Consider the following 15833-nt stretch of genomic DNA (forward strand, 5'->3'; position numbering starts at 1 on the left):
CTACAGTGCAGGGGGAGAAGTGATTATCCACCTCAATCGACATTACTTCTGATTTCGGTCACAAAGTTGGTGCGAGATTGCGGCAGCCGGGACCATCACGCGCAAAATTGAAATTCGCGGGTAGAGAAAGCGCGGCACAAGTAGTTACACATTTATTCCCTAGAGAGCGCTTTCATATCAAAACAATTTTAGGCGGGATTTCTGGCGCCAAATTCTCATTCTCCTCGTCTTTTTCAGCCTTCTGCTCCTCGAAACCTTTGTCCTTATATCTTTGGCCTGCGGTTTGATTTGGTCCATCAACGTGCCCGTGTTTTCTAGTCTTTTTGCTTATCTCTCTTGAATTTTTGTCTTTAGTGTGTCGTGTTTAATCTATAATCCTTCAAAATGTTCGAAGCAAGATTAGTTCAAAGTTCCATCTTCAAGAAAGTGCTCGAAGCCATCAAAGAGCTTCTCAATGAAGCCACCTTTGATTGTTCAGATTCAGGGATCCAGCTACAAGCCATGGACAGCTCTCACGTCAGTTTAGTCTCTTTAAATTTAAGGAGCGATGGCTTTGATCAGTACAGATGTGACAGAAACCTCTCAATGGGCATCAACCTTGCCAGGTAACGCGCTAATGATTCATGCTTTCAGCGCTCAAGTCTTGCCCATGTCCACACCTTATCTCAACATCACCACCTGAAGATTTATCTCTCTCACAATATCTCTGCCAGGAGCCAGTTGTACATCAACATTTTTTCTAATATTTCCTATCCTCTCCAGCACCTAACTAACCTCGCACTTATTCACTCAAGTCGATTCTAATCTCCATTGTCCATAAGCCCTCATGTCCCCTCTCAGTTAATGGAAATCACATTGGCTTAATCTGACTTATGTATGAATGTAATCAATGTGATCATTAATTTCCGTAGTCTTCAGAAAAGGACCTCATCCAAGAATGCTGATGAAATTGCGCAACATCGCAGCGAAACCTCGCCGCAACAAAGCATTGAATTTTTGGAGGGAAATCTCTCGTTTAGTTGCATTGAGCGCTATGTAGCCTCATTGTTGCAATTATTTCTGGCTTTGTTGGCCTGATGAGACAGGCGTAGGCCTCTTTGCTGTTATAGAATTGATTTTCCATTCCCAGTCAATCTGACTGACATTTGATAACGAGCAGTGTGCACTTCACCTTATCTCGACCAAGTCCCGACTCATCTGCCCAAAAGTAGAGTTGAAGTCCAAGTTATTAGTTCTTTACCATGACTTCTTAACATAATCACTGATGATCTGCTACCTTCATTTAATTATAAGAGTTAATGAAGGGTAGTCACAGCACCCGCTTGTAACCCCTACCCGCGAAAGGGGCTTATTTTACCTCCATCTTGTTTATTTCTCTTCTTCTGTCTCAATTTGATGGATTTGCTTGTTTCTCTTTTCAGCATGACCAAAATCATGAAATGTGCTGGTAATGATGATATTATGACCATGAAGGCGCAAGATAATGCTGATTCTGTTACATTCATGTTCGAGTCTCCCAACCAAGAAAAAATGTCAGATTACGAAATGAAACTTATGAACCTCGATCAAGAACACTTAGGAATCCCGGTAGGTTTTGCTCTAAATCTTATTTTGTTTACACTCATTTTTGTTTTGCGATCTTCTAATTTGTAAATAATGATCAGGAAGAACCAGGGAAACAGGAAATCCGAAGGTCAGGGCAAACCTGAAAAGTCAGGGGAAAGGGAGAAGAAAGTTTTGTAGAAACGATAAGAGTGACTTGACCGACCTTATCTGATTATATTATAAATAATGCTGTCTTAATGGAATACTAATGAATTAAGAATATGGTTTTGGAACCTCTCGATACTTGGAATTAAATTGCTAAATTGTGTGAACCATCATGTAATAAGGATGTTCTCCATTTATATACTATCTGCCAAGAAGTAGCCATCACACAGGGTGCAGAAACTACCTGACTGCGTAGCCTTTCGGCTACAGTTCAGCTGTTTGAAGAAAAAATAAGCAGGCAGTAGAATTTTGTCGTCTCTTTGATTTTAATCAATACAATTTTGGGTGAGTGTGCTGGAAATTTTTAAACCCACAATTTCATGTGCTTCCAAGAGGGAAGTGCACTGTTCACAACAAATACAAATAAGCAGGCACATCTCCATTAGAACCTCCAGTTATCGGTCACTAACTATCAGCAATAATAGCAGCTGAACAATTCGACAGTGTAAGTTGGCAATCACATAGCTCGATTTGCGACGTCGCAGACTTCCTGTCATACTTCATATTTTAAACAGAAAACCACTCTACGGCAATTCCTTAAAACTGCTGTGATCTTTCTTCTCTGTGCAAAAAAAATTTTGCATAAACCTCAAGGAATGATGTCAATTTGTTCTCCTTAAAAAATAACATAGAGGCGGAGATTTTCAGACACTGCAAAGAAGATATGTGATTGCGGACTTACGCCGTCGAAGTGTTCTCATTCTTGGTGCAGTATATCAACTTAATCCTGATCATCTTTTTGTTTTTCTTGTTATCTTGATACTTTAGGAAACAGACTACTCTTGCGTCATCAAGCTTCCATCTGCAGAATTCGCCAGGATCTGTCGAGATTTGAGCCAGTTTGGGGAGTCTGTAGTTATCTCATGTACAAAAGAAGGAGTTAAATTTTCAGCAGCTGGCGACATCGGCTCAGGTAATCATAAAATATTACACCCTTTGTAATTTCTTTAAAATTCTGATTTTCTTGTTTAGAAAAAGAAGTCTTCAATTAATCGTATCCAAGATAATGTTTGGCAAATTCTAAATTATCTGAAAGGAAAGAAAAAGACAGTCTCGGGCAGTTACTGTTAACACACCTAATTGTTTAAATTTGTTGGACCTTTTTGTCCTAAACGCAGTTTCATAAAATCAAAAGCACCACAGTCGATTAAAGTAGGTGTCTGAAAATTTACTCCAATAATTTATCAAATTTCTTCGTGAAAGTAGGTTACACTTGTTCTATCTCTTTTTTGTTCTCTAAGTTTTTTTCTTTTTCTTTTTGCAGCAAATATTAAACTAGCACAAACTGCCAACGTTGACAAAGAAGATGAGGCTGTCTCAATTGAAATGCAAGAGAAAGTATCATTGACTTTTGCTTGCCGGTACTTAAACTACTTCACGAAAGCCACTCCATTATCACCGCAGGTATGCTTGTTTCCCATTCTGTAATAAATTAAACACTCGATACGTGGCTCCAAAAATTTCGACAACAATTTTATGAAAAATTTTGTTTAAAATCTTCAGCTGTTGCAGTTGAAACACTGCGTTTTTATGCGAAGAGTGATCATGAGGTTGATGTTTTCTCAATTTTTTGGACCAAGGCACTTGTACATATACCCTTACCTCTCCAAGCTGGAAATCTCTTCAACTACCGTCAGTGTCATAGAAAACAAGAAGATGGGCTCCAATTTCAATTAACTCTTCTCTAACTACTCTGATTTGAAGAGAGAATGAGCTCTGCAATCAAGTATTGCAGATCTCGTCAATCAATCAAGATTTCAATGAGTTAACAAAGAAATGGTGAATGGAAGAGGTCAGAAAGCAAACCAATGGTCAAATACTAATGTAATAAACTGAGAAACTACGCAGTGAAAGAAAGTTCTGCTTTGATCTAAGTCCCTGCCAATGTGGTGTCCACTTGGAGAAATGCAGAAATTTTCCGACCCTGCAAAAAAACTTACAGATTTTTTTTTCTCTTTCTCCCTCTCATACTTTCCAAGTTGCCAGGGGGAACAAATTATGAATTCTGGAAGTAAATGGGGGAAGACTTGAAACTTTGTGTACACTTGTAATAAGTTCATAGTTTGCCCTGAACAGATTAGCTATCTTTTAGAATATGACAGAACTTACTATCTATGGTTTTGCAACGAATCTAAATGTATAGCCTCTGTTGATTTCAAGTCGACCAACTTTTTTTGGTATATTTGGGTGCCTGCAGGTCCTGAATCATTCAAATTTTCAAATCAGTTTTGAAAGTAAGAAAAATTCCAAACATTTTATTTCAGGTTCAGGAAATTCTGAAACTCTCGTGTTTCTGCATTATCTTTTCATTGGGAATGCAACTTGCACAGGGCGTCAAAAGAATGTTTTAGTCAATTGCAGCGAGATCATTTGCTATTTTCACCGTCACCACCAGACCTATCTAAACCACCTCTTGTTAGTTGTTGCTTTGTTAGAGAAGTGACAAAATTGTCCTAGCAATTTGTGCTCAACATGCATAATTACCTTATTTCTAATCTAGGCTAATTATAGAGATCGTTTTACTAATTTCTAAAAAAACTGCCATTCATGCTCTACTTCCATCCAGTCAATTTCAAAATCAATAGTTCAATAGTTATGCAGTAAGCGAACAGACAGTTGCTGCAGGAAGGGTCTAAGGATCAGGAGAAAGACAGTAATTTTATTTGCAAAGCAAGTAGACACCCTATCCAAGCGTCACCTGTTGTATGGTAATGAAATTTTGCTAATAACTCAATAGTGGTCTAGCTTGAGTTGAGGTGACGGTAGAAAAGTTATGTGAGGGAACAGATTAAGTAGTCTGTCCGGAGCAAATTTCCACTCTTGAAAAAATCTCAGGTCCTAACTCATTGCATAAGCCATGTCATTACTTAATTGAGAATATTAATGTAATTCAGTGTAAATCCAACTTAGTATGAATCTGCGTTGCTTTATCACAAGCTTCACAATTCACTACTGACTGAATTGCTGCGTTGGCAGGAACCTAATGACTTGAAACTCATAAAATCTATCTTTTTTGTAGGTCTGTCTGTCAATGTCTGCTGAAGTGCCTTTAGTCGTTGAGTACAAAATTGGTGAAATTGGTCATATTCGCTATTACCTAGCCCCAAAAATTGAAGAGGATGAAAACAATTAAGTGTAATTGCGCTCCAAACATTGTAAGCGTATATTTTTACTTTTCTTCAAGTATTCAAACCAGATTTCAATGTGAGGTGTACAGTTCCTCCTCAATTTCCAATTTTTTGTCCACAGCAGTTTGCCCCAGTTCTATTCTGCAGACACTGCACTCAATTCTCATTTGTAAATATTTTTATTCAATTTTTTACATGTATTGCCGTCTTAGTTAAGTGTCAGACAATTGCACGAATTTAGTAATCATGTAGGTAAACATTTGTTTGATTTGCTTCCTACCTCTATTTGTACTTGCTGCATCACAGAATACTTGAAGTTGTTCAACATCCGCAATACTGGCAACTATGCAGCTGGTAGTCAAGTACATTCTCAGATGAAAGATAAAAAAAAGTCTGCACGTGTATAAGTCAGTCCAGTGGCTATTTATTTTTTAAAGTTTGTAGCCCCGTCAAAAGCGGTTGTGTCTAACTTTTTAGAATTTTATTTTTCATAGACACATTCTTGAATTCCTATCACCTCAGCTACTTTTTGCAAGATATTCTTAAAAAAATGTCTCTGCCCGGTGTAAATGTATTTTGTTATTTTTTATACGCTCGGTGAATAAATTTTCATGAAAGTATCTTAGTCACCTCATTTACAAAACAAAACTTCTCTATATTTTTATGAGCTCATCTAATTCTACCTCGGAGCTATTCATTATCATTTCATAATTTTGCTGAAAAATCTTACTATTGTCTTTACGATTACCTAAGCCAAGGAAGCAGTACAAAAAAAGAACCATTAGAAAAAGATCTTTATTCGATTCATTCTTATGAAGAAGAAAAAAATATCTGTATATTACAGTTCAGCATGCACTTACAAAATAAGTATGAATGATAATAAATATCTAATAACTTGAGCCATCTCAGACTAGATTGTCAAACTGATTTGCTTTCGATACTGATTAAATTGGATAAAATTTAACACTTGGGAAATAAATATCCTTCACAGACAACAGTGCTATCTGTGCCAATCGTATTCATGGATAAAATGTATAAATCAAGTTTAAAGTTAAGAAAATTTTTCATGAAGAAGTGATGCCTTATTAGATATTGCTCAAGGAGGCAGTTCTATAGACCTTTCTTGAATAGAATGTTCTGAAATGTCTTCCTACATTTATCTCTTGTCTCGTAGGAAACCATTGGTTTCGCTTAGCTTGATAAAATTCTCAGAAACACATGTGGAAATGTAAATTTGAACAAACGCCTTTGATTTCCTAGCTAGAAGGAAAAACATCATAAATGGACGTATACTAGGAGTTGACAATCTATCCTGAAGAACAGTAAATCTCTATCAGAGATCATGTGATAAATCTCAAGTATAATAGTGTATTCCAAAAGTATCACTTTGTGATACATATTCTTTAAAATGGATGACAGTTCAACAAGTTTTAGTGTTATTTACAAATATTACAAAATTGAAGCATATTTTAAGAAAATAGGGATTTATTTTTGAAAGTAAAAAGTCAATTATGTACAAGAAAATGAGACAGGAAACGAAGAGTCGTAAAGTTAATTGATTAGTTCGAAGTTCGTGTTCAAACTTAGAATACTGAATCACCAATATATTGGGTGTTAGGAGTGAGAATTTTTGGAAGTATGACAATATCTGATTGGTGAGTGACCTTAGTATTGGACGTCATTAAGCAGAACAGATCTATTTATAAAGGGGATTTTAAGACTAATGTATGTGACTAGATCTGAGGAAAGGGACTATATCTTCCTGGAGATAATTTTCCTTAACTGTTTTCTAAAACTCAAACCAAGTCTGTCTACAACCGATGAATTTTTGTCTCGTAATTTCAGGACTCATAGCTTTCAGGGCCAATCTTGCACCAAAATTTTCAGATTACCTCCCTCCATACATTTGAAAAAAGTTACGGATAATAAGGTCCCTTTTATCAGATCCGGTCCCGTATAGTCAATTATTCATCTGTGGTATATGTGCAATTTTTCGAAACTACTTTTGTAAATAGATCTGTCCTGTCGAATGATGTTTCATCAATTGCACAGTCTTATTCTTGACCATTATTCAAAGTGGAATTTTGCTTGTGATATTCAAGTTTAGGACATTCAACGGAATATCACAAGTGAATTTTGATTTTTCATGCACCATTGATTTTTTTATTTTTTTTTTGCATTTCTTTCAGCCAAAATAAGTTATTTTAACTATTCCATAAAATTGAAGCATTTAAATAGCTTTCTTTTACATAGGTGATCACTTCCTGAAAAGTTTCAGCAAACATAATTTAAACACTCTTGTCACATAATTATATAAACTAAAATTGCAATGGCACAACCATTTGATCATGAAGAGTCCTCATGTGCCTCAAAAGATTGCTCTTGACATTAAAGCCCTTCTCACAGTGTTCACAAATATATGGTCGCTCGCCTGTATGGGTACGACTGTGTATGAGCATTGATGCATGTGAGGGAAAGGATTTTTCACAGATAGGACACCGCTTCCGGCTGTTAAGAATACGTTTTCGCCGTTGGTTTAATGACGCTAGCATGGCAGTGGACTGCTCTGAAGCTGGGGGTTTTGACGAGTTATTGCTCATAGCTAGTTGTTCATCTGTATGTGATTCCTGGATGTGTCGCACCCAGTCACCTGGCACGGTGAACACCTCTTGGCACAACTCACACCGAAGGGGTGGAAATTCGTTTGAGTCCTCTGCTGTGCCATCCTGTGAACAATATTTATTAATTTAAATAATATATATTTTTTGGCACTTACTACTCAGCACAGCACTATCATTTGTCTTACCTCGCAACGCTGCTTGGTTAATGTCAGTAATCAATCATTATATTCAAAGATCATGACAAGTCAGATGATACCTGGAAAAGTTAGGAAATTTGCTGTGGAACCTCAAATTTTTCCATCTCAAGCAAAACATAGCATTTTCTTAATTTCAAGAGACTTTGAATAGACTAAAAGTTCTTTGTGAAAATAAGTTTTACAAAAAGTAATGCCAGAAAGAAGCATTGAAAAGTCAGGGAGTTGAATGTTCTTAAATGCTAAAATGTCTAAGATAAGTCAGGAAATTTCGAAATTCAAGAAATCTTGTCAGCTTATCCATGAGTAGATCAATAGCAAAGTTGGAAATATTAATGTCACATGATTAAACGTATCACAGTATTCACTGAGAAAAACCAGCAACTGTTGAGAGAGGCTGATGCCAAGGATGGTTAAAAATACAAGAAATAAATAGAGTTCTCAACGGCTAATTTTTGCAATTGAAGCCATCTTTGGGCAAGATTCTGGGGAGAATAGAAAGGAAGCGTGCGGTTCTCTCATGGTTGAAAAGCTTTCTCTGGCATCTAGACCAATTCAATTGTTTTCTTAAATTTTTGCTAAAATATGAGTTCAAGATTTAAAATATCTTTTGTAGTAAATTAATACAAGTAGCCATTTATTGAGTTCCAATCAGAGTCCTTACCGCAGAAGATCGTTTATTCCTTCGCTGTGGTACTTCTGATGCGGGGTGAGTCTCGACATGTCGCACCCAGAGGGCAGGTGTGTTGAAAGTCTCCCCACACATATCACAAGTTAAAGGAGCATAAAATTGATGGGACTCCTCTGCCTCATCTCCGTCATAAATTTCCTGGAATTTCAAATGATGGAAGTTTAACCTCTCTGAGAAGTAGAAAAAGTACTTGCAATGTCTCATGTATGAATGTACTAGTTCTAAACAATGCAGCTCCTTATCATAAATTCACGTTATGAAAGTCCGTGAGTAGATGAATTAAAAACTTCCGTGCCAAACCATTAAATTTTTTTTTTTTTTTTTTTTTTTTTGGCGTAAAAGCTAATTTTTAGGTGACTTAGCCACAAACACTCTGGAAGTGAAAAGTGACATTACAAGTTTAGTGTAGGTATGTATTTACCGCAAAACTTGAAATGTGTTCCTTTGTGGCTTAATGGCTGAGGATTATTTCATCATTAGTTTAGTGCACAGGCAGTTGTCTATGTTTTGTTTATTAAGTTGAAGTGTGCTCAGTTGTTGTTTGTAACACTTCAACTTACTCACAGCTTTCTTTAGGTGACTCTGGTAAAAATATTGTCCAATAATTCCATTTAACATTTTAAGCTTGTCTCTACAATTGATTTGCTTTGTTTTATTAGTAAAAAAATGTAGTAAGTAATTTTCACTGTATGTGAAACAAGTCAGCTGAATAATTATAGAGTCTTTGTGCATTTCAAGCAGAAAGAATTTCTCATAACTTATTTTTTTATTACATTTTTTCAGACGCTAAAGAGAGAAAAAAGGAGGCCAGAAGTAAGTGTCTTACACTCTGTCAATGGCAAAATTCCTTTATCAAATCATTTCTCGGCAATCTTTAAAATTTTCTTCACAACATCATCGATTTCTTTAGATTTCATTGATTTATTTTTGCAAACTATTTTTCTTTTGAATTTTACTGATTAAGTATCTTAGCTGTACTTCAAGTGATTCATGGAAATTTTCATGAATAAAGTTTCGATCATAATATAATACTTTCGATGAATTCAAAAGGAGTATGATGCCCAGAGGTTAATTTAAGTTGTATCTCTAAATATTTTGCAAAAATACATTTAAAATTCATGCGTATCAAAGTAAGATGCTTCGCACATTAATTATGTACTCACCATTCGTATTTCACCATCTTCCCCAGAAATCCTCCCATCAGAGTCATTCCATTCAATAGGCTCCTCCTTTATCATCAGCTCAATCTGCATATTCTCCGCCACCCCTACAACCTGCTCAAGTGTAGGTTCCTTTTCCTTCTCGTTATCCTTGTTGCTCTCCTCTATCTTTTTATTCACTTTTTCATTTGCCTCTTTTCCTTCCTCGCTCCCTTTGTCCATTGGCTTCTCTGCTGTCTCTTCTTTCTTCTTCATTTTCGTTTTGTCTTTCTCTACAATCACTCGCATGTTCTCTACATCGGAGCCATCATTTGACAAGCTCTCAGTCCGTAACTCTTTTGTTGTTTCGTCTTTCTTACTGCTCTCTGAATCAGACTGGTTGGAATTACGTCGCTGCATTAAGATGCCTTCACTTTTCTTTTGTTCTCTCTTCCCATCAGCCTGATTGTAGCATAGTCCTCTGATGCTTAGAAGTTCACCAGCTTTTAAAACACTACTAAGTTGGTCGTTGCTAACAGTTGCTTCTCCACTGTACATGTACTGGAGCAGAATAGACAGGGTCTGGTATGTTATTTCTGTAGGTAAAACAACAACTAAGTTAGAGCCAGCAGTAGACGCTGGCCGCATGTTGAATAAATGACTGAAGTAAGCACTGCAAGCAGAGAGAATAAATCGATGGGCAGAGAGACAGCGGCCGTCAATGGTCACAAGAGTCACATCAGCAAAGGAGAGTGAACGATGCAAACTTGCCACGGAAGAGTGCAAATGGACACCATGACTATGCCATTTAAGTTGATAGTTCTCCGCAAAGTAGTTTGTCATCTAACAACAGAAAAAATTTCATATTTGTTCAATAAGATTAGGCAGAACCTGGAAGTGAAATATTTCATATTGCAGAATGAATTTAAGCAAGAAAAATCACTCCTTTTAGTCAACAAACAAGGAATTCGATATGAAAAAAATATTATTGTTGCATAAAGCATGATCAGGTGTGAGTCCTCCCTCAACAATGTTTCCATTGAATCTTGCCATGATTTTTACTTTACAGATCCAATGTATGAGTCTAATCATTGGACATTATACCTAAAAAAAAAAAAAAAAAATTGATTTGCTCGGTATGTCAGCTCAATTTATTTATACAGTCAAGCTGTCGGACACTCTTAAAAATTTGAATTTTATAGCGTAGGTCTTCAAAATATATTTGAGTCCAAAATAGTCGATTTCAATTAACCAGAAAATTAATGAGCTTTTTCAAAATGAAAATTTTAAATTAGGTAGTAAAATAAGAGAGAAAAAGAAGAATGCTGTTTACCTCCTCTCACCAAGAAATTAGAGAGGGAATTTTTTATAATATTTTTCAGGACCGATCAGTGGAAAATAAGTAAACAAAAGGAAATTCATGAGTAAAAATTCACAAAAAGTCATGAAAACTCGATTTTTTCCACTCCAGGTATTACTCACCGTTTATCTTCACGCTTTTTCGCAGGTACAAAAAGAAAAATACTTCCTCTGAAGCTTCGCACCCAATCAGGAGGTGTATTTCGTAATCAAACTTTTGATTTTTGCAGTTGCTCGATCCCGAAAGAAATTTTGTCAACACTCACGACGGTAAAAAAAACTCACAACCTTCCTCTCTCGAATCCTCCGCACAGTCCTCGTCAATTAGATCCATCAAACGTCCCGAAACAACTCCGCACTGCAGGAAATCCCGGAAAACTGCACTTCCGTCGGGAGGTACCAAACACTCACGGGGCAGTTAAGATCCCCGTTCACCCGCGCTTTGGTCAGTCACCATCCGCAGGCCTCCAGAAGCGAAGCACATGTTGACTTAACTAGGGGTTAGGGACGCGATTTTTCGCTCGTCAATTCGAAAAGGAGCCGAAACGACGGAGATTTCACCCGATCAAAAACGGAAAATGCCAATCGTGGAGGCGTCGTCGGAATCGTGTGTCGTTGAAAAATCGATAGCTGATGCGCAAGCATTTTATCGATTTTCGAGCGCCACCGCCACCGCGTTATCAGTGGCGAGAGGGAGACCGCTGAAGCGGCGCGAGCGAGAGGGAGCGAGGCCGCGTCGCCTGGGTGCGAGAGGGATGAAATGAGTCGAGGGAGGTGAGGCCATGGGAGCGAGTGAGGGATCCCACCGCGGGAGCGAGAGAGAGGGAAAGAGCGCTCGGCCAATCGCTATCGCCGAATCGGAACCCCCATCGGGCCCGCAGATGGTGAGCCACGCTCGTGCTTCCGATTCCAATACGCTTCGCGCTCACCCTCCAACCCCGCTTTTTTATGGATCCACCGCCGATTATCGGTGTGTTTTTTGGCCGGCCCCAAATTCTCGATTCGCGTCGAAGCTCCGCTGGAAAACCGCCCCTGAAAATAACCTCCCCCGCTGAGCGGTTTCTTAGGATTTTACACCGAAAAGACGCTCGGCAAAAAATTGCGATTTTTCGTCTGCCACGCTTGTTGGTGTCCATCTTCTGAGGAAAAACAGAAAAAAAAACTTCCTCCAAAAATAACCCGCGCACAGGGTGTCTAAAAGTCCGGAAATAGTACTGATTTTTAAGGGCGGGCTGGAAGTACTGAAAAAGTGCGGATATTCCGCAAAAAGGTCCGGTATTTTTTCTTTATTTTTTGTCATTTTTGTCGCAATTTCAAATTATTGAAATTTTTCTAATTTCGTCAAATGGAGGTACTGAAAAAGTACGGAAGTTAGCTGTTGGAAGAGGTACGGAAGTTCTCGAGAATGTACTAAAAAAGTATACTGTAAAAGTACTTATTTTTTACCAGCCAGTTTTAGTAGACACCCTGCGAGTACCTACAGCGCCAGCCACTATGACTTCTCCAACGCAGATGACTTAGGTCCACACACGCCGTAGTGTTTCGATCTATTTGTGGCATTCCTAATTTCTTTTTAATCGTATATCTTTTAAAAGAAAAGTGACATAAATTATTATTTTATCACAAAATTGTGATTTTTTAAAAAAGAATTCCAATGCCAATAAAATCCCCGTTTAATGCCCGATCATGAGATATTTTTTTCCATGGGCGATTTGCATATACATATGGCTAAGGAAATCGGCAGCTCGCAACGTAAACGTTTCGCGATAACGACTAGGTACCCAATCTTTGAGTCGTCAGACGAAAGAAAAGAAGGATTTGCTGCCCCGTCTTCAGCATGCACGTCGTATAATTTCTTCAATTACCGTATAGTTACTTACGCAATGCCAGTTCCCCGGTAAAATAAGCAAAGCGGAGAAGTGACGTGGGTTCTAATGGAAAACTTATAGCTGCCCGGCAGTGTAAAACGCCTTCATTTAGCCGAGTATGCAATGGACAGCAGTAGAACACGAATAGTTGCCTATTCTACTCCGCGGCCCAAGATACGCGCGTCACTGTGGTAATGCGTAATGGGCTAAATACCTCTGTGCCAATCATTGTAAGTTCGCATTAATTATAAATCAGTAGACGGACCACGGACCGAGGAGCTAGAAAGTGCAGGTACTTACTCATACTTATAGGGTACGATTTCTACATTTTTCCTAATGAATTAAACGAGAATAATCAGGAATAGGTGCCGATGTAGTCAGGCGAGCACCTAATTTTCGCATGAATAGGCCCCATTTTATTTTCATTTTTAATATTAATTTACTTATTTCTTTTTTTTAAAATTTTCACGGAAAAATTAAATTGCTGATTTAACAATTCAATTGCTAAAAAAAAGTGACTGCAATGTTTCAACGTAGATTTTACAACAAAAAAATGCTACTTTTACCAATTTTGTACTCTAACTTAACCACGGGGATGGTTATAGTAGCATGTTTGTGTTGTGAAATCTACATTGAAACATTGCAGTCACTTTATTTTAGCAATTGAATTGTTAAATCAGCAATTTAATTTTTTCCGTGTTATCAAATACTCAAACCACCCTATCTGTGTGTAATGACCAATTATGAATGCAGTAAGTAACACTTTTTGTTATCACAAACGAAAAGAATCAAAAGCGCTCCCGGGCTTTGGATTTTTCAATGCCTGGGCGTGGATACAACTATTCGTGTTCTAGGGATGTCCATCTAGCATACACAAAAAATTGCAGGCGCTCTAGTTTTCTCAAGCACAACGCATGGCTGCGATTGTAAGTTCTCAAAGGTTTTCTACGTTTCATTTACAATCGCGTTTACCATATGAAGTCATCGAAACTCGGATGAGTCGTGTAGCACCATGGCAGTCTTGCCATATGGTAAAAATTGCGGAAATTCTATCGGCAGTAATTTGCGGATTGACATCCGCAATGCCGTCGAGGAAATTTTGTTGGTGGAAATTTTCCACCATTTAGCAACTCTGCTGTCAAGAAAGACGGCTCATTTTTTAACTCCGAAGATTTCATATAGTATACTTACTCGATGTAAATGCAACGAAGAAAAACCTAAGAACGAACGTTCGCAGCCATGCTTCGTGCTTGAGGAAACCATAGCGCCTGCAACTTTTCGTGTATGCAACACGGACATCCCAAGAACACGAATAATTGTATCCAGACCTAGGCATTGAAGGATCCAAAGCCCCGAGAGCGCAGCGCCTTCAGTTTTTTTCGCATGTGATAACAACATGTGTTGCTCATTGCATTTATGCTTGGTCGTTACAGACATATAGGGTGCTTTGAGTATATTCAATCAAATTGATAAAAAGAAAGAAGTAGGTATATCAATATTAAATATAAAAATAAAATTGAAACTATGAATGCGGCAGTTGGATATTCCCGTGACTTTATCGGCACCTTTTATGTCGTATTATTAATTATTTTACTACCTTCCGTAAGTGGCAGAGTTGTCAAATAGTGCATTTTGAGGGATCGTTTCCGGCTGATCTGTCATGCCGTTGCTGTACCTTCTGAAGAAATTCCGTCTCTTTCGAGCACACATTTAAGTGTAGGATTCATACCCCCTGTGTTCAGTTCTCCAGATCTCACCAAATCTCCAAATATTCCTTCAAAGATGCGCAGTTGGCCTCCTCAGCAACCACCAATGCAAGTTTGTAATTTTGCTTTTATTCCTCTCATTTTCACAAAAATCAGTTAACTTGCTTTTGATAATGATTTGTTTCATAAATCTGTTCCTTACCTATACTTCTATTATCAAGAGAAAGAATCGTATTGAAAAAATACTTATCGGAGTTAAAAAAGTTAAAAAATACTTATATACTTATTATGTCCAGAGAATGGCAGGAGACAGGTTGCCGAAGAAGGTCCTTGACTGGGTTCCTCCTGGGAGAAGACGCAGAGGGCGCCCAATGAAAGGTTGGAGGGACGGGATTGAAGCAGAAATGTTGAGGTGCTCAATCCCCCAAGATTTGTGGTTTGAAAGAGAGCAGTTGAGGTTAGGAGTCGTAGAGCGCGAGGGAGTGCTGTAAAGCGACTTGTATGTATGTATGTACTTATCGGAACCATTTTAAAACTTACAATTAGTTGTTGCTGCGAAAAAAAAAACTATACTATGCATAAAAAGAGCATACTATATATGCTCTGGTGGCGTAGACAAAGGAAGGGTCGAGGGGGTCTGAACCTCTCCCCCCCCCCCCCCAGCCTCATCAATTGTACCTTTTTTACTTTTGGAGGGCAAATATAAAATATTATCAGGGACGTACACACAAAAAGTAAATTTACCGTTACGTTTTTTAATGAGCCCCCCCCCCCCCCCATTTAAGAATTCCAAGCTGCGCCTCTGACCACATGAGATGACCCGGGCACTAACTTACCTGAAAGGTAGCCTTTCCCTTACTGGCAGGTAATCACGATCTCCGCTCGCGTTTCGCGTATCATCCGTTTCTCCTTGTCGCAGCTTGTATCGCATTGCGATTGCCTGGAGAGATTGCCTATAGGTAGGTAAGGATGCATGTCTTACCTACTTGATAAAATCGTTGGCCTTTTACTACAATTTTGGGATACTTAGTGAGCTAGACTAACCGACGAGTCAACTGTCGGTCTAATTTCATTACCTACTGCGTGATCAATTCTCAAAAGCACCTACGTAATTTCTCCTGCAATTTTACCTGGATTATAACGCGTTATATCCAAAATCTAAGCTCAGATTCGGATTCCTCGTGAAAAATCGATGCGATATTATGTATCTTTTATCAGCATAGCATGAAGGAAAAGAGGTTAAACGACGCGCACAGATTCTATCACATCGCCCTTTTGAAATATGCCGCCGGTCGCCCGACGTATAACCGAACGGGGAGCTAGGCGCCACTGGCGCTAGCTAAGCGTTCGGTTTCGT

The 15833-nt window shown here is 38.2% G+C and overlaps 2 protein-coding genes across 2 annotated transcripts; one reads left to right on the forward strand and one right to left on the reverse strand.

Moving 5' to 3' along the window:
* Positions 1-221: 221 nt before the first annotated feature.
* On the forward strand, positions 222-5518 carry PCNA (Proliferating cell nuclear antigen). Its single transcript, XM_019054346.2, has 5 exons — positions 222-605; positions 1422-1587; positions 2539-2683; positions 3035-3174; positions 4790-5518. Exons 1-5 carry the CDS (start codon positions 385-387, stop codon positions 4901-4903), a joined length of 786 nt encoding a protein of 261 aa, XP_018909891.1. The 5' UTR covers positions 222-384; the 3' UTR covers positions 4904-5518.
* A 156-nt stretch (positions 5519-5674) lies between these two features.
* Positions 5675-12108, reverse strand: LOC109039024 (uncharacterized). The gene is made up of 4 exons (XM_019054345.2): positions 11026-12108; positions 9568-10386; positions 8378-8542; positions 5675-7624 (listed from the first exon to the last, which is right to left on the reverse strand). The coding sequence occupies exons 2-4, from the start codon at positions 10384-10386 to the stop codon at positions 7217-7219; spliced, it is 1392 nt and encodes a 463-aa protein (XP_018909890.2). The 5' UTR covers positions 11026-12108; the 3' UTR covers positions 5675-7216.
* Between the last annotated feature and the right edge of the window lie 3725 nt (positions 12109-15833).

The sequence above is a fragment of the Bemisia tabaci genome, chromosome 3 (genome assembly GCF_918797505.1).
Source record: "Bemisia tabaci chromosome 3, PGI_BMITA_v3".
Taxonomy (NCBI): Eukaryota; Metazoa; Arthropoda; class Insecta; order Hemiptera; family Aleyrodidae; genus Bemisia; species Bemisia tabaci.

Excerpts from the sequence above, each read along its gene's own strand:
- PCNA (XM_019054346.2), top strand. The coding sequence starts at position 385 with ATGTTCGAAGCAAGATTAGTTCAAAGTTCCATCTTCAAGAAAGTGCTC. Across the intron at positions 606-1,421 it reads ATGGGCATCAACCTTGCCAG|CATGACCAAAATCATGAAAT; the intron begins GTAACGCGCTAA and ends TTCTCTTTTCAG. Across the intron at positions 2,684-3,034 it reads AGCTGGCGACATCGGCTCAG|CAAATATTAAACTAGCACAA; the intron begins GTAATCATAAAA and ends TTCTTTTTGCAG.
- LOC109039024 (XM_019054345.2), bottom strand. The coding sequence starts at position 10,386 with ATGACAAACTACTTTGCGGAGAACTATCAACTTAAATGGCATAGTCAT. Across the intron at positions 8,543-9,567 it reads AAGATGGTGAAATACGAATG|GAAATTTATGACGGAGATGA; the intron begins GTGAGTACATAA and ends TTGAAATTCCAG. Across the intron at positions 7,625-8,377 it reads GGAATAAACGATCTTCTGCG|GATGGCACAGCAGAGGACTC; the intron begins GTAAGGACTCTG and ends TATTGTTCACAG.